Raw genomic sequence first — 25,501 nt, forward strand, 5'->3', positions numbered from 1 at the left:
TCCAAGGTATGCGCCTCCAGCGTAGCTTGCGCCTCGAGGAGGGCGTTTGCTGCCGCCGCCTCTTGGGGTGGAAGCGTTGCGTTGGCCTTGCGTTGTCGTCGCAGTCGGTCGGCGAGTTTGGCTTTACGAAGCTGCGCTTCGGCGTCCGCAAGGTCGCGTTCTCGCTGCCGGTGCCGCTGGAAGGCCTCTTGGAGCTACAATACGGCACACAAATATGAGGTCGACCCATTGGTGCATCAAGGGACGTACGCTGGCAATGGCCGCCTCGTTGTCATCAACAGCCGCCGTGCTCGGCGGAAGAGCCAACGACGCCAACTGCGCCGCTTCGACGTGTTCCAGGTGGTCTACAAGCTCCCGCTCTTTTGCAACAATGGCGACGAGCTCTTCGATGCGCTCTGGTGTCGTCGTTGGGTCCTGCGCCAGCACTCGTTTGCCGTCGGCTTCTGCTGCTGCGAGCTCGTCGCGTCGTTTCTTCCACTTGGCGTCGTGCTCGGTCGTCAACTAGACGTTCCATGTCGATACAGAAGATGACGCAACGGCGAAATGTACCTCTTTCAAAGCCTTGGCATCGGGGGCCGACAGCTCGATGCCGAGCTGCACCTTTTCAATCAGCGCAGCTGTTGCGAGGGCCTCGGCCACAACATTCGTGTGCAATTCGAGGCCGGCTGTTTCCACAGCGTTGAGCGCCTTGTTCTGGCGCTTCTTGAGCCGATCGGCTAGGGCGGCTTTGGCAAGCGCTTGGTCGTCGGCGAGAAGGCGGTTGCGGTCCGCCCACTTCTTTTCATGACTCGCCAGCAGCTACGAGCCTGCAATGAGTAACCCTTTGCGACCTTTGAGCCATACATTTTCAATGTCGGCGTTATCGACTGGCGACAGCGAGTGGCTCTTTGCCGCTTGGACGAGGCGTGACGTTGCAATAGCTTCTTTCTGCAGCGCCGTGTCCAGTTCGACTTGACGCGTCTCGACGGCAGCCTCGACCTCCAATGCGTGGTTGGCCGCGGCCTTCTCGTCGCTGGGGAGCGCCTCGTTTGCAAGGCGCTGACGACGAACACGATCCGCGAGCTTTGCGCGCCGCGCCGCCGCCTCGTCGTCGAGCTCCTTTTGGCGACGGGCACACGCCGCAGCGTACTCGCTCTGGACCTACGACAATATGATGAGACGACCAGAGCGCTTAAGTCTTTACGCACCCGGCGGAGATCGTCGTCGTCGTTGGCAGCCTTGTCGTCCTCACCACTCATCGCTGCCTCCAGTGCTCGCACTTGGTGCGCCTCCTGATCGGCCGCAAGTTCCAACGTCTCGCGCTGAAGCGCCATCGAGTGTTCCAGCTCGTCGAGCGCCTCGGGCGTCGCTTCGTTCATTGCTTGCAATTCGTGGCGCACGGTGGCTTCGGCCATGTCGAGCTCGCGTCGGCGCTGCTGCCACTTGGTGTCGACGCCGGCCACAAGCTACAAGCGTGTTACGCTTTGTCGACAATAAGACGTCTACCGCAGTGACCATCGCTTGCTCTCTCGGGGATAAGGACCCTACTTGGGCCTTCTCAAGAAGCGCAGCAAGTGCTAGGCTCTCTCCGGCGACTTTGAAAGTGTCGTCGAGCGCCTTCATGGCTAACGCGCTGAGAGGCTTCGCATCCCCTCGGACTTGAAGGCGTCGGGCTAAATTAGCTTTGGCGGCCGCGTGGTCGTCTTTAAGCGCTCGCTGGCGGTTGGCCCACTTCGTTGCGTGCTCGTCCAGCAACTAGAAAGGATGAGTCGGTGCCATGAACACACAAGACGAGGCGCCTACGCGCTGGATGAAGGCCTTGTCGTCCACCGACAATGTATCGAGTGTCGCCTTGTCCGTCAAGATCACGGCGTGCAACGCTTCGGTGGCCACGTCCGTCTCCCGCACCACTTGGCGCTCGGCAATCGCGTTCTCGTAAGCAAGTATGGCGAGCGCTGCGTCCTTGACCCCGGCAGGCATTGCATCGATGAGCTGTTTCTGACGTGCGAGTCGCGCTGCCAGCTGCGCCCGCTTGAGCGCTGTCTCGGTGGCCAGCAACTGCTTTTGTCGAGCCCAATCCCTGGCAAACGTTGCCTGCAGCTACGCATTCTATCTGTGAGCGCGCGCCGTCGCAATGGTGAATGATTCGTACCGCGGCCACATCGGCGTCATTGGCTTGACTCGCATCATTGGCCTTTAGCAGCGCGCCGATGGTTTCCAACGCATCCCGCTCCGCAGCTAGACCGTGCAGAAGCGCTTTCTCGGTCACGTCGTCTAATGACACCGCAAACGCATCGCGCGGCGAAGCAGCCTTGGCCTGAAGACGCTCCATGAGCTTGCGCTTGTTTCGCGCTTCGTCCGACTCTTGGAGCGCCTGTCGCTCCTTCCACTTGGCGTCAAAGTCCTTGTAGATCTAGATCAACAGCAGCAACCGGTAAGCTTTCGACGGATCTTGATGCCGTTGATGGAGTTAGTGACGAACCGCGTCCAGCGTCGTTTGGTCCGACTCGGCGAGCGAGCTGAATTGCGCCTTTTCTAGCAGCTGGGCGCTTGTCAAGAGGTCGTGTTCGATCTCAAGAGCTTGTGTAAGCTCATGCTGCAGTTGCTCAAGCTCGGGCGGCAATGGCTGACCGCTTGCGGCTACAGTGTTCAATTGTGTACGCCAAGCAACTTCGTCCTGCGCCGCGGCTTTCATACGCGCAGCCCATATCGCTGCATTGTCGTGCACAACCTGCAAGGCATCACGATCCAATGTACGCAAGAGCCAAACAACATACCTTGTCAAGAGCGTCGGCAGGTGTCATGGACATCGTCTTCTTCAGCAACGCTTCGTTGCGCACTTTGTCGCGCTGCGTCTCGAATGCCCGGTCTAAAAGCTGTGCCTGCAGCGTTTCAGCAGCGTGCAACAGCGCGTCTTGGGCGGGGTCCTGAATGCGATCTCGCTTGTGACGTAGCCGGTCTTTGAGCCGCTGCTTGGCCCGCGCATGCTCATCGTCGAGGTTCGCTTGCTTCTCGCGCCACTTTTCATCAAACTACAAGCAACACATGAGGACGTCCCGCGCTGACGTCGGATAAAAGCGTACGCTATCCAGCATGCGCCCGACGGGGTCTGCCCGCTCGTCTTGGTGCGACGCGTTTCGTGACGGCGGTAGCATCATGTCTCCGTCGTTGTTCGTGTGGCCAAAGTCCATGTCCGGCTCGCCAAAGTCCATGTCCGGTTCACCAAAGTCCATGTCGGGTTCGCCAAAGTCAAACTCGGCTTCGATCTTGGCTTGCTCTTCCGCAAAGGCGCGCTCTAGCGCTTGCATCTCGGCCTCTTGTTTCTCCAGCATCTCTTCTTCGAGCGCTTCGTCTTGCAGTAGCGCTTCGAGCTCCGTGTCCTTCTTGAGCTTGCGGATCGCAAGTCGGTTGCGCAGTTGCTCCTGGTGCTTCTCGCGCTCGAGCGCCAGCGTAGTCTGCAAATGGGCCATGTCCTCGTTGAAGGCGTCAAGGAGGCTCTCTCGCTCGGCCTCGCCGAGGTTGGGCTTGGCCTCCAACGTCGCCAAAAAGTCCGTCTTGAGCTTCTCGAGACGCTCGTTGTCGCGGTCCACTTCGCGACGCAGCTCCACACCCAAAAGCGCTTCGTCAGCGTCGTCCATCACGGCCTCGGCTGGGTGCGCCGCGACCTTGTCCGTGGCGACATCATCGATGAGCTTGTCAAGATTGAGCGCTGGCGCCGCGAACTGAAGCTGTCCAGGATTGGCCAGCAGCGCTCGGAGCTGCGTCACAAGCTCTTTGACGTCCGACGTCGGCTCCTCGTCATCGTCGACCACGATCGGTTGCGTCGTCACCAAGTGGTCGCGAAGCTGCGCAAGCTCGGTGTCCAAGTGGGTCGTCGCTGGCACGAAGCGTGCCCGTGCACTTGTGAGCGCCTGTTGGTCGGCGTGGACGCGCTGTGAGAGCTTGGTCGTGCCGCTTTGGAGCTCTTTCAACAGCGTCCCAAGCACCTTTTCATACTTGACGCGGACGGGCTTGAGAAGCGCGGGGTTTTGCTGCTCGACGGCGTGCTGCCACTCGCTGCGGAACGTGTCGGCAAAGTCGTGCAGCTTCTTGGTGTACGTGGGCACGACGCTGGCAAACTTGACGAGGTAGTCGCACGCCTCCCCTGCTGCACCGTCGCTTTCACCATGCGCAGCTTCGCACTTGGCTTTGGCCTCGAGAAGCGTCGGTGGCAGCAGCTCCTTCGTCGTGTGGCCAAAGGCCTTCCAAACGGCGCTTTGAACGCGGCGGCGGTTGGCTTCGGACTGCAGTGTCGGGAGCAACCCGGTCTCGGCGACCACGCTGGCTTCGAACGATGCGAGGTTGGCCAAAAGCGTGGCAAACGTGGGGGACGATAGAGTTGGCGACGCGAGTTCGTCCATGATGGCTCCAGCAAGGCTCGTCTTGGGGTGCACAAGCGTATGCAGCTCCCTCGCTGCATTTGCCACGCGCAGTTCGGCATCGGACAAGCTCGCGACAAAGTCTGCGCGGTCGGCTGCATTCTTTTGTAGCGTGTCGAGGAGCACGAGCTCTGCGTCGCAGTTGCTCGCCGGTGCCTTGTCCTTGTCTTGGCTCTTTTGCGCCACGACCAAGGACGCGAGAAGCATCTTGAGCTCGTCGGCTTCGTTCTATACACAGTGCGTTGACTTCCACCGATCGACCATGTGGACAGCACCTGCAACATCTTCATCATCTTGGCCGCGCCCGTCTCTTGGTCGTGGAATGCCTTCTCGACCGAGTCGTGGTGGAACTGCAGGCGATCCACAAGCTCGCGAATACCGAGGTCGTCGTCGTCCCAACTGGACACCAGTTTTAGGTCTTGACTCGAACGAGGCGAAAACATACCGGTTGAGTTCGGGCACGTAGTCGCCGCTGGCTTGGACCTCGGGCTTGGCTTCAAGGTCTTCGGGCAAAACGGCGCCGTCGGCCTCGTTGACCGCTTTGGCTGTTTTCTTGACAACCGAGCCTTTCGTGTGAAGGTTGTTGAGATTGAAGCCGCGCGCCTTGTCCTTGTAGCCGCCAGCGCTCGAGTGTTGCGCGACCCACGACTTGCGCCGAAAGTAGTAGAGGCCGCCAATCATGCCCGCAACGACGCCAAAGAGCGCGCAGAGCAATCCCGCAATGAGACCCCAATTGGGCGCCATGATAATATTGGAGCTACAACACGATGTCGTTTTGAATCGACATCGTTGGCCCATGTATGTACCTGGGCTTGGCGCTCAGGACGATCAAGTTGCCTTGGCTCATGGGCACAATCGGGCCATCGGTGGGGCACTTGACGCCCTACGAAAATGGTGCTACCATGGTGGTGATGTGGATATAGAGGCGCACCGTCTCCATGACAGTCACGATCGTCAATGCGGCGCTGTTGTTGCTCAGAGCAAAGACGTACGTGCCGGCCGCCGTAAACGTGTAGGCAAACGCTGATACGATCGACGCGTTCGAGGCCATGGCCTCCTGCAACGACCGGAACGGTCCATAGTCGAAGCTCGGGTTGGTGTTCATGAGCGAGTCCTTCATGTACACGGGATACGACGCGCCGCTGATCGAGAAGAGGACCGAGTCGCTCTTTTGAAGACAGAGCATTGGGTTGAGAATGCCCGTCGACGCGGTCAATCGGCGGCGCTGCGACGTGCCGGGAAGCACGTTGCTGTACGTGCCGCTAAAGGCATTCCCGCCCACTTGCATGCTCAGCACTTGGCAGCTCGTCGACGTATTGGTGTTGCAGCTAAGGCTCCCCGTGATTGCGCCTTGGTCGGCTGCCGGCACGGGGGTGTAGACGTTGGTCGATGGGTCGTAGTATTGCAGTGTGCTCGTCAATGGGTTTAATCGCAGCTGCGTCGTCGTGGCACGGCAGGCACTGTCGCAGACCGAGTCGAGCGATGGCGCATTCGTACACGTGCAAATGCCAGACGTCGCAAGAAACGTGCCGGTGCCGCCGTTGCATGCCGACGCACACGACACACTCGAGGGGTCCACGCAGCTCCCAGAGGCCGATCGTACCTGACTTGAGCCACACCGAGGGTAGACCACCGGCTGGCAGTCGGCCTACACACGATGTGAACCACGCTACTATTGTCTGCGACATACAGTGTCGTCGCTGTCGGAGCGCAAGATGCCATTCGAGTCGTAATACTCGTAGCCCGGCTCACAAATGCAGTAGCCATCGGATTTTTGGAATGCGCGGTTCTGGCCGACACACTGGCACTGCGCCGAGCCAAGGGCGGCATTCGAGCTACATACGTCCAGTACATGATGACGGACGATGCTTCGTCGAGAAAGCGTACCTCGTCGAGCACGGGTAGCACGTGGCCTGGCCCACCTGGTACTGGTACGTATTGGCCGCACAGGGCATGCACGATGTGTTCAATGACGTGCCCATCGTGAGCGGGTTGAAGGTGCCCACGGGACATGGTTGCTCTTGAAATGTTCCATTGCCGCAGTAGTAGCCCTGCGTATGTGTCAAGAACGACGCGCATGGAAGTGTTACGTACCGCGGGGCACGGATACCCGTTGTCCATCGACGCGTTGCGGGGCGTTGGGGACGTACACCCTTCCAAACACACAAACCCCTCGGGACATGTTGTGCAGTTGGCGCCGTTGCCGTACGTTCCTTTTGGGCACAGTTGACACGCCTTCGTAAGAATGCATCATATTCGCCTGGTCGTAGCTGCCACACGACGTACCTCGGAGCGGCTGCTGTACAGCGATCCATTGGGGCGCAGTAACGAGAGGGACCCGAATGGGCACGGAACCGGGCTGCTCGCTCGTGGCGGACAGTACGTACCAAACGTGCACGCAGTCTGGTTGAAGGCGCCCATGGGGCAGTAGTAGCCCGCGCTGCAAGGCACACCTGCCGTCGAATTGAACGGACAGTAGAAACCCGGTGCACAGATCGTCATGTTGCCCGAGCCTGCGGGGCAGTAGAAGCCGGCTTCGCACACGATCGGCGTGATGCTACCCAGCGGACACTCGTAGCCGGCGGGGCACACGCGACAACTGCTCACAGATGAGCCACCCGTCGTCGGCAAGTACGTGCCGGCAGGACACGGGCTTGCATCCGGTGCACCGCGCAGACAAAACGAGCCCGCGGGGCAGTCGAACGCAGTGTCGTTGACGCTACCGGTGCGGTTGCAATATCGACCTGCTTGGCATTGGAGACAGTTTTCAACAGCCCTGGCGCCAGTGCTTGGATTGTACGTGCCCTTGGGGCATGGTTGTGGCAGTTGCGCGTATGGACAATAGTAGCCCACCTACAAATACACATTGAAGACGTCATGGGCAAGGCAGGTGCGTACAGGGCAGTCGACTGTCACGGTGCCGTCCAAGCAACTTTTGCCAGCCGGACACGCCGCACAGTCGTATAGCTCGGTGCCAAAAGGCGATAGACGCGACGAGTTGCCTGGGCATGGCAACGGGTCGGTGGTATTTTCTAGCACAAAGTCACTCACACAGCATCAAATATAAATGTCGTACGCGTGCAGTAGTAACCAATGGGACACGCGCCCCCCGACTGTTGCTGCCACGGCAAGAGGCTTTGATGGTAGTTGAGCGGGTTGGGCTGGTAGTTGCCAAACTTGCAAAAGTAACCACTCGCGCAAGGCCCCGTGATCGTTCCGTCGGTACAGTACATGCCCGAAGGACACGAGCTGCACTGAGATGCGAGTTCGAGACCCATCTACCGACTACTATTGGTTACAAGCACGAGAGACTTGCCGCACCTGGGCGCCGTAGGTTCCGTTCGGACAGAGAACGGGGGGACCCACGGGGCAGTAGTACCGCTGCGGACATGGACTTGGTACCGATGTGTTGCCAGGGCAATAGCGGCCCAACGGACACGCATCGCAGCTGCTTTGGCCGCCAATGGCGGCATATGTATGCAGCGGACACGCTTGCTCGGTACCATTGACGCAGAACGAGCCAGGATTGCAGAGTCGTCCGGTAACGCCGTCGACGGGGTTTGAGACACTCGCTCCGCCCAAGCACACCTAGTCGATCTGTTAAGTCAATGCCATCAGGCTGTTCGTACGAATCGATCGGAGCAGACGCCACCCGTGCTGTCGACCGGCATTCGCGTCCGTGCACCAAGAGCGCAAAAGTACCCCGGTGCACAAGGACCCGTCGGCGACACTACATCTTGGTGAGCAGCTCGAAGGAATTGCGAATCGGATGCATACATGTGGGTGGCAGGCCCGAGCAATACTGGCCGGGGGGGCAAAGGGCACACTCGAGAGGACTCGCAAGAGCCGAAATGTTGCTAAAGGTCCCGGGCAGACAAGGATACTCGTGGGCAAACGTAGTGTTCGTCGGGCAATAGTACCCTGCTGGGCAGGACACAGGAATGATCGTTCCCGTACCGCAGTACGCCCGCGCGGGGCAGCCAAAGCATGCCGCCAGACCCGTAATGTTGGCAAACGATCCCGCAGCACAAGGGACGGGTGCCGTGAGGACACCCCCTGGGCAGTAATGACCGAGAGGGCACGTCACCTGCACGTTGTTTCCGGGGCAATACACGGTAGGAGGGCACGGCACCGACGGCAAGATCGTGCCCGTGTTGGGGCACGAGTAGCCTGCCGAGCAGGGCAGACACTGAGTGACATTGCCGAGCTGCTTGACGCTGGAAAAGGTGCCCGACGGACACGGTATCGGGTTGCTCGTGCCCGCGGGACAGTACGTGCCGGCAGGACACTCGTTGCCAATGATGCCATTCGCAACGACTTGGCCGGTCGGCGTCGGCGTGTACGAGCCCTACAAGCACAACTGTCAGGTGATGGCCTTGCCGTGCTTGTCGATAAGTACCTGAACACAGTAAAAGCCAGGACTGCATGGACTCGCTTTTTGAAGATCCGATGACGCGCAGTAGTGGCCGGCCTCGCATGGCGTGGGTAGCGCTGTCGCATTTGGACAAAATGTGCCCACGGGACATTGCCCTGCCCAGAGCTCCTCTTGGTCATTGGGCGACACGGACGTCGCACCCCGGAGACAGTAGAAGCCAGACATGCACTGCCCTACTGCTCCGACAATGTCGACGTACATTCCGCCCGGCGCATACACGCACTGCGTCACGTTCTGCAGCATCGTCTGGTTGCTGTATGTGCCTTTCGGACACGGATACTCGTGCATCGTGCGTGTTCCTTGCGGACAGTAGAACCCTTGCGGACACGCTAGCCCGCTGTAGTCGCTCGTCCCCGACGGGCAGTAGTAGCCTACCACCACCGTGAGTGTCTGCAGATTCATTACAGCGTCGTACCTGCAGGACACGGCGTGCACTGACTGGCACCCGTACTGATCGAGTACGTCCCTGCCGCACACAACGTCGGCGCGCTCGACCCACTGGGACAAAAGTTGGCTACCGGGCACACGCCGCCGCCCAATTGCATGCTATTTGCCGTCGTCATACTGGTCGGCCGCGCCACGGCGTTGTTGTGCTGGCAAAAGTACCCCGGGTCGCATGGGCCACTCGGCGCCACAGCACCCGTCGTATCAAAGTACTGTCCCGGTGTGCACAGTTGACAGTCGGACAGCTGCCGCCCACCGCGCGTCGGCAAGTACGTCCCCACAGGACACGGCACCGGCTGATATGTCCCGACGGGACAGTAGCTACCGCTCGGACACGATGACGCGTTGGCAGACAATGTTCCGTTGACGAGCTGACTCGTCGTTTGTCCGAACGCGTTGACAGCACCGGCGTTGCAGAAGAAACCGGCTTGGCACAACGCTGTGGGTTGCACGAGGCCAACGCTGGCGCAGAACGACCCGGGTGTGCACACGGTGCAATTGGTGATCGCCGGCAGACCCGTGCCATTGTTGAACGAGCCGACCGGACACGGTGGCTGCGAGGCACCCGTGCTCGGTGGGCAGTAGGCGCCTTGGGGGCACACTTGGTGGCGGTCCGTGAGGACTCCGTCACAAAACGAGCCAGCGGGACACGGCGTGCAGAGCGCTTGACCCAAGCTGCTGGCATAGGTGCCTTCGACGCACTTGAGAGGTGAGGACGAGCCTAACGGGCAAAAGAACCCGACAGGACAAAGGTTGCCAGTGACGCCGTCAGTTGGCGTCGCAATGAAAGCGGTGGACGTGCAATAGTACCCCGCAGAACACACACCCGTGGGTGCGGTGAGCCCTGTGGCGTTGCTAAACGTGCCCCCGGGCGACGGCGTGCAATCCGTTAAGTTTTGGCCCAGCGTATTGGGTCGGTAGGTTCCCAGCGGACAGGGCAGAGGTAGCGCAGACCCGAGGGGGCAGTACATGCCGGCGGGGCAGATCGTGCCGTACGACTGTCCGTTGGGGTTGGGGAACATGGCGCCTATGGTCAACTAAAGCACCACTCGCACAGGACGAATGGAGTACCGCCCGTGCACGTGTAGCCGGCCATACAAGGCCCCGACGGTTGCACAAGTCCACTCGTCTGACAAAAGAAGCCCGGCGGGCACGAGAGGCAGTCTGTCGTCGCAGCGAGGCCCGTGAGGTTGCTGTAGGTGCCAGCGGGGCACTTTTGCGGCAGTGCGGTGCTCGCAGGGCAGTAGTACCCCTGAGGGCACACAGCAGGCTGCACCGTCGCCGTGCCGTTGCAGTAGAAGCGAGCGGGGCAGTTGGCACACTGGGACTGACGCACTTGGTTGTTGAACGTCCCAGGCGGGCACGCCGATGGGCTGTAAGCCCCCGCAGGCGAAAAGTGCCCGATCGGGGACTCGTATTGCGTTGGCGTAGTGGCCCCCGAGACACAAAAGTACCCCGCAGCGCAGACGTCGGTCGGGAGGCTCAAGCCAAGACTTTGACAGTAGTATCCGGGTGGACAGTTGGTGCAGTCGGAGAAACTCTGGGCACCTGTATCAAAGTGAGCAACGATTACACTGTACATGGGCAATGCGTCTACCTGTCGCGTTGTTGAAGGTTCCCGCGGGGCATGGCAGCGACGTGGATGAACCGAGGGGGCAATAGCCACCTTTTTGGCAAAGCCCTCCAATGTACTGCCCGCCCTGCCCATTGCCACTCGTGCCGGCAGACCCGCTTGGCGCGGACGTATACGAGCCCGCGGTACAATAAAATCCCGCGTCACAGGGACCACTCGGGTTTGTGAGCGCCGTTCCATCGCAGTACATGCCGGGGAGGCACGTCAAGCAGTTTTCCATCATTTTGAGACCCGTCGCGTTGCCGTAGGTGCCCAACGGGCACGGTTCGGGGTTCGACGTCCCCGTGATGCAGTAGTATCCGCGCGGACAATCCGTGGGTACGGTGGAAGCGATGGTGCAGTATTTGCCTGCTGGGCACACGGCGCAATCGTCTTGTGAGCGACCTTGGGTTCGGTTGAGGTAGTAACGCGGTGGACAAGCGACTTGTGTGTCGGACGTCGACATGGAAGGGCAGTAGTAGCCCGGCGAGCACTCGCCTGTTGGCACCACCGATGCCTATGCAGCAAGTACGTTAAAATGTGCACTGGCGATGTAGCCTACTGGCAAGCTGAAGAACCCTGCTGGGGTCGGAATGCAGTCGGCAAGAGCGTCTTGGCCAGTGACGTTGTTGAACGTTCCCGCGGGGCAATAGACAGGCGATGGGGTCGCCATGGGACAGTAGTAGCCCTGTGGACATGCATTCGTCTCGAGCGTTGGCTCGTAGTTCATGCTTCCCGGGCAGTACGTGCCGTTATAGCATCGACCAAAGAGAGACCCACGCAGGTTCCACGTCCCTGCCGACGTCGGCAAAAGCTCGGTGGCTGTCGTGTTGCTGCCGCAAAAGTAACCCGCTGGACAAGCTTGGCACGTGAATGATGCCATTGGCGACGACTTGCCGACGCCGCACGGCAACGGTGCGACGCTGCCAAGGGGGCAGTAGAACCCTGACGGACACGTCGTGCACGTCGGAAACGTCCCTGGTCCTGGTGCTGCCGTATTGGTCACCGACGTGTACGAGCCGGGAGGGCATAATACTGGTGTCACAGACCTACATAGGACTATCGTGCCTACTTTCCCATAAATACAACAACCAACCCGGTCGGGCAGTAGGCGCCTGGCGGACACGCCGTGCATTGCGTCGGGTCCGTCAAGTTGGTCAGCGCCGTGTACGTGCCGCTAGGGCATGGATACGTGGTCGGCAACGCCGTGCCAATCGGGCAGTAGTGCCCTCGGCCACATGGGCCATCAATGACCGAGTTGCCGCCGGCGCAATAGGACCCCGGCGGACAAATCGTACATTCGCTGGCGGCCGCGAGACTGCCAAGGCTGCTCCAGTACCCCGGTGGGCACGGAAATTGCTTTGGAAACGCAGTGCCATTCGGGCAAAAGAAGCCTGCAAACACGCGATAGGAAAAACACACAAGTACAAGCATCTCGTACCCGCAGCACACGGCAGCATTTGCAGCATGTTGTTGCCCGTGCCACTCAAACACGCCTACAGAAGACCCCAAATGAGCGGCGAAAACACTCTACGATCGTACGTAGCGCTCGGGACATATGGTACAGTCATTGATGCGCACAAGCGAGATCGCGTCCGTGTACGTGCCGGCGGGGCAAGGGTACGATATCGCCGAGACCGTCCCGACGGGGCAGTAGTGCCCCGGGGCACACGGATCAGTTACAGCGATTTGACCAACATGGGGGCACGACATGCCTTGGGGGCACAAGAGGCACTCGTACAGTCCGGATGCACTTGTCGAGGGATTGTAGCGTCCGGCAGGGCATGGCGTCGGGCTCACCGATCCGGGCGGGCAATAGTTGCCCACGGTGCACGGGATGCACTGCGACCCCGAGACGATACCAGTGTTGTTGCCACCAAATGTTCCCGCGGGGCAAAGGTACTGCGTTGCGCTTTGCGTTCCGGCGGGGCAAAATGATCCCGACGGACATATCGCTGGTAGCGGGCTGCCTGCGGGGCAGTAGGACCCCGCCGGGCAGTTGACACAGGCCATGCTGGAGCCCGCATTCGGGTTTGGGTTGTACTGTCCCGCTGGACACGGAAACGCAGAGCTATAGGACGTGCCGACGGGACAGTAAAAGCCCGGTGGACATGACGCCATGGACACTGCAGTGCTTCCGCTTCCGCAATAGAACCCCTGCGGGCATGGGGCACACGCTTGGTCGACACTCTACGCCGATTTCACACACCTTGGAATGCAGTCGATCGCAGTACCTCGCCGGCCGTGGTGTTGCCATACGTGCCTGGAGGACACATGAAAAATGTCGTTGGCGGATTGCAATAGCCCCCCGCAGGACACGCATCGCTACATATGTCATAAAGAGCTCAGTCATCATGTGGAACCAGGTAGCATGTACGCCGGAGGGGTCGGTGATGTCGATGCAAGGCTGCAGCGGTAGCCAGGGTTGCACTCCAAGCAGTTCAAAATCGTACCGGGGCTCCAATAGCCTATAGGGCATGGCTGCGGTGGCTGGTCCGGGTGTGGGCACTCGTATCCTGGCATGCAAGGCGAGCACGATGTCCAGCCCGCGAGCGAGTAGTACCCCGGTGCACACGGCTGGGGCGTGGTTGTGAGGTTGCTGCAACTGTACCCAGCGGGGCACGACGTACACGTGCCCTGGCCGGTCAGCGAGTAGAGGCCAAGGCCGCATGGAGTAATACTCGAGTTGCTCACAGACGGACAGAGAAACCCGGCAGGACATGGCGTGCAACTGGCTTGTCCACCGCCCGAGAACGTCCCAAACGCACACGCCGTCTTTGCACCCGACGTCGGATCCGCGCACGCAAAGCCCGCGGGGCACGGTACGCACGCCGTTTGGCCGCCAGTGCTGTAGTAGCCGGAACTGCATGGCAGCTGCACGTTCGTGTCGGTCGAAGGGCACGCATGCCCCGGAGGGCACTTTGTGCATGCGGTGGCACCACCCGTCGAAAAGTACCCCGCTGGGCAGAGAGCATTCCCGGTGCCATCCACGGCGGGACACTGATACCCGCTTGGACACAAGGTGCAGTTGGCACTCGCGAGGCCAACCGAGAACGTTCCTGGGGCACAAGCGAGCGCGACCGACTGGTTGACGTACGGGCAGTACTTGCCGACGGGGCACGACGTGCACGACGTTGCACCGGCGATCGAGTATGTTCCTTGCGCACACGGCAGCGGTGAAATCGACGTGGTCGTCGGACACATGGCGCCCGCAGGACACAACGTGCAGCTGGTCTGACTCCCGCTGCTAAATGTACCAGAGACGCACGCGATGGGGGCCGCTGACAGAGTAGGACATTGCATGCCAGCGGGGCATGGGGTGCACGCCGTACTTGCTGCTAGACTAGGGTATGCGACATTGTGTTATCAAACATTGTGGTGGCGTCGATGGATACCTGTACGTGCCCGGAGTACAAGCCACAGGCGGCATCGACGTCGTAGCGCAATACGACCCCGCGGGACACACGGTGCAGTTGGCGCTGTTGGCGTTCGAGTAGTACCCAGTGCTACACGGCTGCGGTACAAGAGTCGGAACCGGGCACATAAAACCAGGGCTGCACGAGGAACAGGACACTTGACCCGCCGCCGCGTACGTTCCAAGCGAGCATGGCACTGGTGGTAGCTGCGTTGATGCGCACGCCGCGCCTGCGGGACATGTAATGCAGCTCGTGTTTCCCTGATCCACAGCATCAGCTCTATTCCGCGCCAACGAAGCTACCGGAAGACTGTAGCTGCCACTGGAACAACCTTGGAGCGTATTTCCGGCGCACGTATACCCCGCGGGGCACACTGAGCACGTACCGTTGCCTGGAACGCTAAAGTATCCCGTCGCGCACGGCACGGGGGCAGTAGTTGTCAACGCGCACGCATATCCTGCAGGACATGGTGTACATGCCAGTGACCCTTGAAGCCTATGAGCAGCATTTCACGTGGGAATTTATCGAATGAGAGTGCTTTGTACGCGTAGCTGCCGATCGGACATGGCAGTGGCAGCGCGTTTGTACTTGCACAGCTTGAGCCAGCAGGGCACACGGTGCAGGCGAGCGCCAAGGCTAGCGAGTACGTTCCGTTGCCGCAGACAATGGGCGCGGCCGCTGCAACAGGGCACGCTTGACCAGCCAAGCACGGCGTGCACGACGCCGCTCCTCCGGTTGCGTACGTGCCCGAGGCACAGGCAACAGGCGCTTGCGTCGGGTCAGCGCAAAATTGGCCTGCTGGACACGGGTTGCACACAGCGACCCCCTACCATGGAATTTGAGCAACGTAGAATGCCAGGGAATCAAGTACCGGCAAGCTAAAGGTGCCGAGGCTGCAGGGCGTCGGCGAGGCGGATGTCGTCGCGCAGCTCGAGCCAGCGGGACACGCAGCGCAGGTTGCAGCGCCACCGATGCTGAACGAGCCAACAGCGCACGGTGTCGGGCTTTGGGCTGGATTCGCACAGGAGAAGCCTGCCGGACACGGGGTACAGGCAGTAGATCCGGGCGCAAGCGCTGTCGAGCCGCTCGGACAGGTCATGCACGTCGACGCGGTTGTGGCGAGCGCAATCGACGAAGACGTACCAATGGGACATGCTATTGGCGGTGCGCACCCGCCCGTGCAGTATGCGCCAGCGTAGCATGCCGTGCAGACGTCGTTGGACGCGTTAAAGGCCGACGCATAGAACCCTGCGGCGCATTGTCCAAGGCAGTTGGCGGCAGCTACAGACACGGTATTCGATGCGATGGCGTCGAAGCCAGGACGCGACGTACCCGAATAGATGGGCAGGGACGACATGGCCGTGGATTCCAAGAGGTACCCTTCGTTTGTGGCGGTGCTCACAACGCCGGGGCTCGCCACAATGCCATCTGTCGGCGGGTTGAGCAAGCTACTGAGCCAGAACGCGATCGTGGAGCCGCTCGTGATCGTGCTGCCATCGCGCTGGATCTTGAGGACACTGGACGCGTGCGTCATCGAGTAGTTGCCGATGTGGCTGAGCATGTGCAACGTTGTGTTGACACTTAGCTGGTACGATGGGTTCAAGGACACGATAACCTCTCCGTTGGACGGAATATCGAGTGCATTGGAAAAGACAACCATGAGGCCGGCGTCTTGGCCAGCGCGCAGCGACTGGACTCCGAGGTACCCAAGGTTCAATGGCGCCGACTGCAAGACGCTACCAAGGATGCTCACCAAAGTAACTTGCTGGTTCTGGTCATCGAGTAGAGCGACGTGGTACGTGTCTTGGACGCCCGTGGACGGCGGGACGTGGACGTTAGGTAGCGTAATGTTGACTACTGTCCCAGCAGCGATCGCAGCCGTGTTGTTGAGACTAAAGTCCAGCGTCGTGCTGCTTGACCGAAGAACTTGAGCGCCACTCGCGTCGTAGCTTGTAATTGCAAGCAACGGCAGCGACGGGGCGATGTTGACGTACGCGAACGGCGGCGGCAGCTGGAGCGCGAGCGTCGCGTTCACTGGTATCGGCTGCGAGAACGCAAACACGATCGAGAGGTTCGTCGCTCGGCCCACGACGACGTTGGTCGACGTGACGACCGGCGTCGCGCTTACATCTACGCAGAGTAGGGTAATGGCCTCTGCCTCTACGAGGTGTCAGAGTACCTAGGCGTCGAGCCGACGGGGTCGGGCTCAAGGAGAACCAGGACCCCTGGATCCCAGTGTAGAGCGTAGCGAGGAGCAGGCAGAGAAGGTCGAGATGACGCATGCTGCTGCGGTAGATGAAGGACGAGCGGACTTGGGCTGCTTGTCGATGACCTTTGTTCGAGAATCCCTCCAAGATACGCGTCCGGATACGAGAAACGCCAGACCAGGTTACGTCTATTCTCACGCAACACTACGGTCCTTCAGACAGACAATGCGACCCCATTGCGGGGCGAACCCTTGAACCCATCAGCGCCAAGCGAGCCTAGTGCCCTCAGGAAGAGCGCTGCAATTTGCTGCGCTCCGCAAAGCGTATAATCGGTGTACCTCGCCCAGCTAGTATCGTCTGGGTATATGTAAATCCTTCTAGATCGATGCGCGACGGGACGCCTGCCTGTCGACGAAGGGCATCATCGACTGGAACTTGCGCCTTGTAATACACAAAGTATGGATGGATGCGCTGTCCAAGTAACGTTGGTGCAAGGAACGCAAAACGCTGCGATTGGAAGTCTTGGACCCTCTAGCGTTGGGTGGGTTTAGCGTCTCTTTTCCGGAAAAGCCTCTGAAAAGACATGGTATTACTGCTAACGGGTTTCCGAGTTTGTCTGTGGACAACAGTCAGCAACAGCGCCTCAAGCAACGCAAGCAGCAGCATGGGCGACCTCATCCTCGACCCGAGCATTCGCGACTGGGTCATCGTGCCCATGATCATCCTCTTCGTGTGCTCGGCCATGATCCGCAACTACGTCTCGGTCCTCCTCAAGACGGACGAGGCTGGCGAGCTCGAGGAGCTGCGCAAGATGTACGTACTGCCATGCTACGTGGCATGCATCGCTCATCATGACGTGACTAGCAACACGGTCAAGCGCGCGGCGATGCTTCGCATGAACTGCCACTACATCACGCGTAGCGCCTTCTCGATGCGCAAGTTCTACTTTACGGCCTCGGAGAAGAACGACGGCGTCCAGGGCGCACTGCGTGAAAAAGTCAAGAACGACGCGATGAACCAGATGATGAACCCCAACAGCATGATGAAGATGATGAAGGGCAACATGACGTTCATGGTGTCTAACTTTGTCATGATGGGCCTCATGGGCTACTTCTTTGGCGGCTTCGTCCTCGGTATGCTCATCCAAAGTCCCGTGAGGCTCATCTACGATGTCTAGTCAAGGTGCCCTTCTCGCTCACGCAACGCTTCAAGGCCATGTTGCAGCGTGGCATTGAAATGACGTACGACATCTTTACGACTGCTCAGCCTTGGATACGAGTATGGATTTGTCTGCGTTGTAGGACCTTGGACGTCTCGTACGTCTCGTCGGTCTCGCTCTACTTTCTCATCATGTTTGGCATGAGCGGCTTCATGTCACTCATCCTCGGCAGCGGCAGCAGTATGTCCATCCCCATCCGTCACCGCATGTACCTATGCTTGTCGTGTAGTGAACGACGACGCCCGTGCGATGCAGATGCAAATGGGCATGGGTGTCGGCGCCGGCCCCGGTTTTGACGCGCCCCGCGTGTACAAGCAAGAACGCGTCAACCTTCGCCTGCATGTCCACGAGTATGCGCTCGAGCACGCCGAGAAGAAGCTTCTCGGCGACGACATCCCCAAAAAGGTCGAGGCGCCGGCGCCCGTCGTTTCGGACGCCGCGGCTTCCAAGCGCCGCCGCCAGCGCCAGCCGTAGACACCCTTGCATGCTACTAGAAGTCGTTCTCTCTAAGTGTATTACAGCTTGTACGGTTCCTTGACCTTGTCAAGCATCGCGTCAAGCGTGTGCGTGTTGCCCGCCGCATTGTCCGCGAGGATCTGGTGGAGCTTGGGCTTCCACTCGCGCACCCGCGTGTTGATAAACCAGTTGTTGACTTGGTCGATCGTAATGCCGCCTTGGGCGCTGAGCACGTCCTTCTCCTCGTCCGTCGGGTACGGGTGGTGAAAGTGGGCATCAAACCACGTCCGGAGCACGCGCTTGGCGGCCTTGGAGAGGTTGGTGCGCTTCTTCGCGGCCTTGGGCGTCGATGGCGACGCCTCCAGCGCCTGGTCGAGGGCGGCCATGTACCGGTCGCAGAGCTCGCGCGTCGTAGCCGACGAGGCTGCGAGCACATTCTTGAGCTCTTCGAGGCACTTGGAGGCGCGGGCATCTTTTGTGGACGAGGCACGAAGGAGGTCCGCCATGGGTGGCGCAAAGAGCGGCGCCATTGCTGCCCACACCGGGTCGCCGGCGAGGTGCGTCAGCGTGGAAGCAATGTCGTCTGTGATGGACGTTGTCGGTCCAAGCAGCGTGTCGGCGGTCGCGTCCTCATAGTCGCGGCTACCCTCGGACCCGAAGCTCGACGTGTCGGTCGCGGCTTCGAGCGGACTGTTTGGTGCGGAGCTGGAAGGCTGCGCTGTCGGCGGCGGGCGGTGGTTGGGCAGCGTCATGCAACTTGCACACTGAAGACGTCGCCGCGTGCATGTGATACACCCGTTGGCAAATAAAATGGCCGCGATACGAGCGTTGGAGAAAAGAGGCAGTTGAGCGATGACGCTGCCCAACGTGAGTGCTGCATATACGGCCCGGCCGAGCGCCAGCCGCGCCGCCTCGCCGCTCCCAGTGCTTGCACCGTCGCCAGCGGCCATCCTCGCGCTCGTGCGTGACCATCCGCTCTATGGGCTCCTCCAGCGGGTCTTTGTCCTGCTCGAGACACCACCCGAGGCAGCGGCTTCGCAACCAAGCTTGCCGTCCAAGCGCGAGCTCGCCAAGCTCATTGCGCAGGCGCAGGCGCCGGCACATGCGATCGTGACGCCGACGCTTCTCGTGTTTCTGACGCTCCAGCTGCGGATGCTCCGGTACTTTGAGGTTGTGTTGCAGGCACGGGGCGGCGGTCGGCGGACTCGAGTCCCAACCACAAGACCAGCGACGACGACGACACGTCAATGCTCGAGGACGATAAGAAGCTCAAGCGCGCGCGCCTCACGCGCCGCTCGAACGAGTTTATGACCGCGTGGTTTCTCGCGCACAAGGGCAACCCGTACCCGTCGGCGAAGGAGCGCAACGAGATTGCCAACACGACGCAGCTCAGCGAACTCCAAGTGCGCAACTGGTTTGCCAACATGCGCAAGCGCCATTGGAAGCCGCAGAACGCAGACAAGAAGCCCCGCTGCCTCCTCGACCTCGTCCTGCGTCGGTCGAGTCCGTGAAGTTTTGTGTTGGCATCCGCAACTAACGACAAAGAGCGTTGGCAACATGCGTCATTTCCCGTGTTCTTGGGCAGGGCCCGCAGAGATGTGATGTGTGCCAAAAGCAACGGTCCATGTCGTTGCGTGGCATCCTGCATCCTCGCCCGTCCTCGGGGTCGCTGGCACGTGGGCGAGTAGACGTGTACAGACAGCAACCCAGTGGTGGTCATTGGGTCGAATTAAATCTAGGGCACCACACAAGTCTATTCGTCGTCCAACGACGGGCGTTCGCCAATCTCGTTCTTGATGTACTTGTACTTGGAGCTGGGGCGGAGGTTGGCAGCGGCCGCGATCGAACCGTGCGCCGGCGCCTGCTTGATGCCCAAGGTCTCTTCCTTGAACTCAGCCGTGAGGCCGGGCCACGCGCACCAGGCGACGATGGCACCGAGGGGCGCAGCCCACGTGGTAAGCGGCGCGACGATGCGGCCGACGTGGCGGAGCTCGACCTGGAGGTTCGCGGGGTTGGCAAGGGCGCGCTGCATTTTCAGAGTCAAATCCGAGATTGACTGCTCGCCACCACGAACGTCGCCCCAGATGCTGCCTTCTGATTGGCTGGCGGCCCCAGCGCCGAAGGCAAACGATGGCGCTCTTGGCCTCTCCCGCACGGCGCTTTTAATTATATGCGTATTTGTATGCACGGTCCGTGTTTTTATGCACACGTGTTTCTGCACCGAGGCAATTAACCGGTTGCCGTCAACAGCAAGATGGTGGCCGCGCGCCGGGCCCACGATCTCAGTAGTGCAGATGGCCATTATATCGCTCCAGCACGAGGAAGGCTATCTTACGCAAGCAAGAGCCGTGAGGAGGAGCGAGCGCCTCGGCATCGCCAGCACGCGTGGCGCCCGAGAAGGACCATGATGCAACGCGCGAGCGCGAAGAGAGAGCACGTAGCTTGTTCGCCAGGAGCACGAGTGACTGGTGAACGACATACACTTGATGAGCTCGCTTCGCGACGTGCGGTTGCAAAAACGGAGCTTGAACCTGGTGCCGTTGGAGCGTGGTGGCGGTGGGGCGTGATGGTGTTGCAATTGGTGTATACCGGTACGTCTCTGCGCGTACCACGTTGAGGTGGTGATGAAGCGACGTCTGACCCTCGTTGCCACATAGTTTGAGAAGGACAGTACGCTGGGTCAGCACAATTATTGTGACGGTCGAACGAGCTGTCAATTATGTGTCTGTCATAAGCATCCATCGGCAAGGACAGCATTCAACCTGGAAACATCCTTGCGTCGTTGGACCGCGTTGTACAAGGCGCCAAACCCGGATGCGTTTCGAGCATTTACACAGGAGACGGGGCGTTTCTTCTGTAGCTATTCCAGAAGGGTCAACAACGTCGCTCGATAAACGCTTGTGAGGAACTGATTGCTGCAGCGAGCCTGCATAACGGTAGTTGGAGGAACGAGTAGCCGCAAGGATGAATCTTCCCATGGAACCGAGTCGCAATTTCCTCCACAAGCGAGGTAGTGCGAGGTAGTACTGTTTGGGTATCTTGGCGCGGACAAACGTCGAGAGCTTGGGATACGCATTTACGGGCCACGCACATGACGCAGACAAGGGACCTGGAGCCTTATGCTCAAGTTTCGGCACTACATATCTCACTGAACAATCAGCAATCGAGTGAAGCACGTTGTTCTGCAAGGACGTCAGGGGTGTAAGCCTGCCCTACTGCACACGTAGGGTCCTTGGTTGCACCAAAGATGAAACCATCGCCACCGTCGCACGCGAGCTGCAACGTTCGCTAGCACAGTCTACGGAGCACGTGACGGAGAGATCACAAGGTACCGCGTGCGCACACATGACAAGTACGCTCAAAAGTACTTGGCATGTTCCATACATCCGTCGACTACACCTCCGGTCAAGGTGAACATGCGCTCAAGCTGCGTCCGCATGAAGCGCGTTGACGATGACAAGAAACCGAAAAGATCAATTATTCCCATACCCATGGAGCACATTTGGGCGACCCATGCCTGTCTCGTAGTGTTCCCACCAATGCATATGTGTTGGTCCACAGATAAATATCGCTGGCGACAGCGTGCTTACCGCTCGCCTATTTCGAGGCTGCTTGGGCGTCTCGTCCACATTCACCCAAACGTAAGGCTGCAAATACCGGGTGCGCTCCACACACTTTCGATGGAAATAGACTTGGCTGCGTGCACGGTCGTGCTTATCCCCAAGACCTCATCCACCGACTGGGTGCGCATGCAAGCTGGTTGCGCAACAGCGCGATCTTTTGGGCGGCATGTCTGCGGCGTCGCTGATTGGTGCGATCTTCCATCCCAGCAAGCCTGCCAATCAAAACCGTCGTAGGCACAAGATCGGGCGCGAGCCAATCAGCGGCTGCCAGCTTGTCAAGCGTCAACCGCCTTTCTAAACGGCGAGCAAGCGAATCACGCGCGGCCAAGCCGACGCGCGCCAATCAAACGCGCGCAATGCACGCCTCGATTCGTGGAACCGTGCCCCGAAGGTCCCACGCTCTTAAGATCGCGCGAGCTTCAACATGGCACCGCTCTCCAGCACGAAGAGTTCATTCTGCCTTTTGCTTTCTCTACAGCAATCCCTCTGCCATGACGATCGCCGTTGACATCGATGCTGGTACCCTCGGCTTCCCGCGCATGGGCCCCAACCGCGAGCTCAAGTTTGCGCTGGAGAAGTACTGGCGCGGCGCCGTGACCGAGGACCAGATGCGCAAGGTGGCGTCGGACGTCGAGTCGGCCAACTGGCATGCGCAGGTCGAGCGCGGCATCCAGCGCATTGCCGTCGGCATGTTCTCGCTCTACGACCACGTGCTTGACTGGACCTTGTACCTCGGCTGCGAGCCGCAGCGCTTTGGGAAGCTCTCGAACGACACGGACCGCTACTTTGCGATGGCCCGTGGCCTCGACGGCATCCCGGCGCTCGACATGACCAAGTGGTTCGACTCCAACTACCACTACGAAGTGCCCGAGCTCAACGTGCACACGACGCCCAAGGCCAACTTTGCCAAGTACCTCGAGACGATCAAGCGCGCCCAGGCCACACTCGGCAAGGACACGGCGGTGCCGGTCATTCTCGGCCCGCTCACGTACCTCGCGCTCGCCAAGTACGACGAAACCACGACGCTTGCGACGATCCTCCCCAAGATTCTCCCGCTCTACACGCTCCTGATCAACCAGCTCGCGGCGCTCGGCGTCCCGGAGGTCCAGATCCACGAGCCGTCGCTTGTCGGCGCGCATGCGTCGGCGCTCTTCCCGCACCTCGTGACGGTCTACGGCGACAACACGCACACGGGCGCGCTCACGCACCCCAACGTCAAGATCCACCTCGCCACGTACTTTGAGGCGATCGACGAAGACGTCTACAAGTGGTTCACGACGTCCAAGATTGCGGCGCTCTCGCTCGACTTTACGCGTGGCGACAACCTCTCGATCCTCCAAAAGTTTGGCTTCCCGTCCGGCAAGCGCCTCGGCGCCGGTATCGTCGATGGCCGCGGCGTGTGGAAGATCGCCCCCAAGACGATCACGCCGATCCTGACGTCGATCGTCGAGGTCGTCTCGCGCAGCCCGAACGCCGCGATCACGATCCAGCCCAGCTCGTCGCTCCAGCACGTGCCGTACACGACCAAGGCCGAAGTCGACTTCCAAGCCGGTCTCAACTCGCTCTACGGCGTGCTCAGCTTTGCCTACGAAAAGCTCGACGAAGTCAAGCTCATCGCCAACGTCGTCAAGAACGGCCAGCTCAACACGTCGTCGGCGTTCGAGGCCGCGACGGCCGCGTGGGCCACGTACTACAAGGAGCACCCGGCCAAGGCCGCGGTCCAGTCGCGCGTCAACGGCGTCACGGAAGCCGACCTCAAGCGCCCGTCGGACTTTGCGACGCGCCGCCCGCACCAGATGAAGTCGTGCCCGATTCTCCCGACGACGACGATCGGGTCGTTCCCGCAGACGGCGCAGATCCGCGGTCTCCGCCGCCAGCTCAAGCTCGGCAAGATCACGCAGACGGCGTACGAAGCCGAGATTGACGCGCAGATCGCGTACAACATTGGCGTCCAGGACGCGCTCGGCCTCGACATCCTCGTGCACGGCGAGCCCGAGCGCACGGACATGGTCGAGTTCTTCGCCGAGAAGCTCAACGGTTTTGCCTTCTCGCAGAACGGCTGGGTGCAGTCGTACGGCTCGCGCTGCGTGCGCCCGCCGGTCATTTACGCCGACCTCGAGCGCCCGTACGACATGACGGTGCGCGAGTTCAAGGTCGCGCAGGGCTTCTCGGCCTTCAAGCCCGTGAAGGGCATGCTCACGGGCCCCGTGACGATCCTCAACTGGTCGTTCCCACGCCTCGACATTACGCGCAAGGAGCAGGCGTACCAGCTCGCGCTCTGCCTCCGCGACGAGGTTGCCGCCCTCGAGAAGGCTGGCTGCTCCATCATCCAGGTCGATGAGCCGGCGCTCCGTGAAGGCATGCCGCTCAAGCTCGCCAAGAAGGACGCATACCTGCGCTGGGCCGTCGACGCCTTCCGCCTCGCGACCGCCGTCGCCGCCAACCCGACGTCGATCCACACGCACATGTGCTACTGCGAGTTCAACGACTGCATGCCGTCGATCGACGAGATTGACGCCGACGTCAACTCGATCGAGAACGCGCGCAGTGGTGACGAGACCATCCGCGCCTTCAAGTCGATCGGGTACAACAAGGACCTGGGCCCGGGTGTCTACGACATTCACTCGCCCGTGGTGCCACCCAAGGCCGAAATCGTCGCCAAGCTCGAGTCGTTCCTCAAGCTCCTCCCGGCCAAGCAGCTCGTTGTCAACCCTGACTGCGGCCTCAAGACGCGCCGCTGGCCCGAGACCATCGCCGCGCTCAAGAACATGGTCGAGGCCACGTACCAAGTGCGTGCCTCGCTCCAGTAAACACCCTCGATAGCCAACATGATCACGCAAGTGAGACTGTGCTCGGACCTGTGTCGGTGCGGAAGCATCCACACGGACAGCAGGCAACTGCGGTTCAACCAAGCGACTTTACCGTCCCTCGGTCGATCCGAGCAAGCTGGCTATCCTGCGTGTTTTGTTGAACTTCAATATGTCTTAAAGTCTTTAGCAGCAGACAAATAGTTCACACAACACCGAGCTGCATCACGTAGCAAAGTGTGTCTACGACAGGAGCAATCACTGTGCTAAGCGTATACGACCGAGTGTAGGGTTACGCCCGACTAGGGTTGGGTATGGAACAATTCAGTCGACTCGAAACTCCTCGTCTGCATGGCTGCATTTTTGGGTGCTGCCTTTCGAAGCCCAAGCACGACGAAGACGGGGTGGTCCATACGTATCGGGATGGTCGGTGATCAAGTCCTTGCGTATAGAGAATTACCTAAGAGTCGGCTGTAGTCCAGTCCACCTCATATATGACATTCGGCGTCCGCTAAATCGAGCTCGGCAACGGGTCGACATGCGATATCTCTACATGCAGTACTTGACTCGCGGCGACGTACTGTACGGCGTACAGAAGCGGCCAAAACCGCACTGGCCCGAGGACGCTTCTCCTCGTCCGACATACAAACAGCAAGACGAGGGCTAGGGTCTCGCTTTTCCCAATGGAAAAAGCTAGGCGATGTGTAGGAAGCAGCGCATATTTCGATCACGATTGAAATGCAAGCACCTCGCTGGAACCCTTCGACGAACGCGGCCTCCAAGGCCAAGCCAGGACCGACCACGTCGGCCCGCACGACGCGCGCCGCCTCGGCTGCCTGCACACGCACCGCCTCGACTGTGTCCACGCGCACGCAGCGCGCGGCA

At 60.2% G+C, this 25,501-nt stretch overlaps 6 protein-coding genes across 6 annotated transcripts; 3 read left to right on the forward strand and 3 right to left on the reverse strand.

Moving 5' to 3' along the window:
* Positions 1–127: 127 nt before the first annotated feature.
* SPRG_22196 (hypothetical protein) lies at positions 128–16,586 on the reverse strand (the record flags this gene model as incomplete). Its single annotated transcript, XM_012346240.1, has 42 exons — positions 128–194; positions 250–501; positions 550–798; positions 844–1,140; positions 1,188–1,445; positions 1,528–1,734; positions 1,783–2,079; positions 2,132–2,392; positions 2,462–2,619; positions 2,677–2,710; positions 2,757–3,011; positions 3,063–4,625; positions 4,673–4,796; positions 4,843–5,154; positions 5,204–5,280; positions 5,329–6,045; positions 6,088–6,232; positions 6,285–6,448; positions 6,492–6,632; positions 6,684–7,116; positions 7,198–7,250; positions 7,296–7,429; positions 7,474–7,675; positions 7,719–7,985; positions 8,027–8,127; positions 8,175–8,745; positions 8,797–9,203; positions 9,248–9,346; positions 9,398–10,303; positions 10,348–10,824; positions 10,874–11,405; positions 11,451–11,937; positions 11,985–12,282; positions 12,330–12,384; positions 12,431–13,078; positions 13,123–13,213; positions 13,266–14,135; positions 14,185–14,226; positions 14,284–14,394; positions 15,477–15,585; positions 15,637–16,434; positions 16,484–16,586. Coding segments are annotated over 42 exons (13,371 nt in total), but the record flags the coding sequence as incomplete, so codon positions are not given.
* A 532-nt stretch (positions 16,587–17,118) lies between these two features.
* Positions 17,119–18,284, forward strand: SPRG_07345 (hypothetical protein). Its single transcript, XM_012346132.1, has 5 exons — positions 17,119–17,324; positions 17,376–17,644; positions 17,689–17,752; positions 17,813–17,910; positions 17,960–18,284. The coding sequence occupies exons 1-5, from the start codon at positions 17,176–17,178 to the stop codon at positions 18,202–18,204; spliced, it is 825 nt and encodes a 274-aa protein (XP_012201522.1). The 5' UTR covers positions 17,119–17,175; the 3' UTR covers positions 18,205–18,284.
* Positions 18,246–18,938, reverse strand: SPRG_07346 (hypothetical protein; the record flags this gene model as incomplete). Its single annotated transcript, XM_012346133.1, has 1 exon — positions 18,246–18,938. The coding sequence occupies one exon, from the start codon at positions 18,936–18,938 to the stop codon at positions 18,246–18,248; it is 693 nt and encodes a 230-aa protein (XP_012201523.1).
* Positions 18,939–19,038: 100 nt separating this feature from the next.
* Positions 19,039–19,697, forward strand: SPRG_07347 (hypothetical protein; the record flags this gene model as incomplete). Its single annotated transcript, XM_012346134.1, has 2 exons — positions 19,039–19,346; positions 19,397–19,697. 2 exons carry the CDS (start codon positions 19,039–19,041, stop codon positions 19,695–19,697), a joined length of 609 nt encoding a protein of 202 aa, XP_012201524.1.
* Positions 19,698–19,902: 205 nt separating this feature from the next.
* On the reverse strand, positions 19,903–20,218 carry SPRG_07348 (hypothetical protein; the record flags this gene model as incomplete). Its single annotated transcript, XM_012346135.1, has 2 exons — positions 19,903–19,921; positions 19,956–20,218. The coding sequence occupies 2 exons, from the start codon at positions 20,216–20,218 to the stop codon at positions 19,903–19,905; spliced, it is 282 nt and encodes a 93-aa protein (XP_012201525.1).
* Positions 20,219–22,263: 2,045 nt separating this feature from the next.
* On the forward strand, positions 22,264–24,783 carry SPRG_07349 (hypothetical protein). The gene has a single exon (XM_012346136.1). It carries the CDS (start codon positions 22,301–22,303, stop codon positions 24,617–24,619), a length of 2,319 nt encoding a protein of 772 aa, XP_012201526.1. The 5' UTR covers positions 22,264–22,300; the 3' UTR covers positions 24,620–24,783.
* The last annotated feature ends 718 nt before the right edge of the window (positions 24,784–25,501 follow it).

This window comes from Saprolegnia parasitica, assembly GCF_000151545.1.
Source record: "Saprolegnia parasitica CBS 223.65 unplaced genomic scaffold supercont2.27, whole genome shotgun sequence".
NCBI lineage: Eukaryota > Oomycota > Saprolegniomycetes > Saprolegniales > Saprolegniaceae > Saprolegnia > Saprolegnia parasitica.

Bases quoted from the DNA above. Each gene is read 5' to 3' on its own strand.
- SPRG_07345 (XM_012346132.1), top strand. From the start codon at position 17,176: ATGGGCGACCTCATCCTCGACCCGAGCATTCGCGACTGGGTCATCGTG. The intron at 17,325-17,375 runs GTACGTACTGCC...TGACGTGACTAG, and splicing joins CTCGAGGAGCTGCGCAAGAT to CAACACGGTCAAGCGCGCGG. The intron at 17,645-17,688 runs GTATGCTCATCC...TACGATGTCTAG, and splicing joins CTTTGGCGGCTTCGTCCTCG to TCAAGGTGCCCTTCTCGCTC.
- SPRG_07349 (XM_012346136.1), top strand. From the start codon at position 22,301: ATGACGATCGCCGTTGACATCGATGCTGGTACCCTCGGCTTCCCGCGC.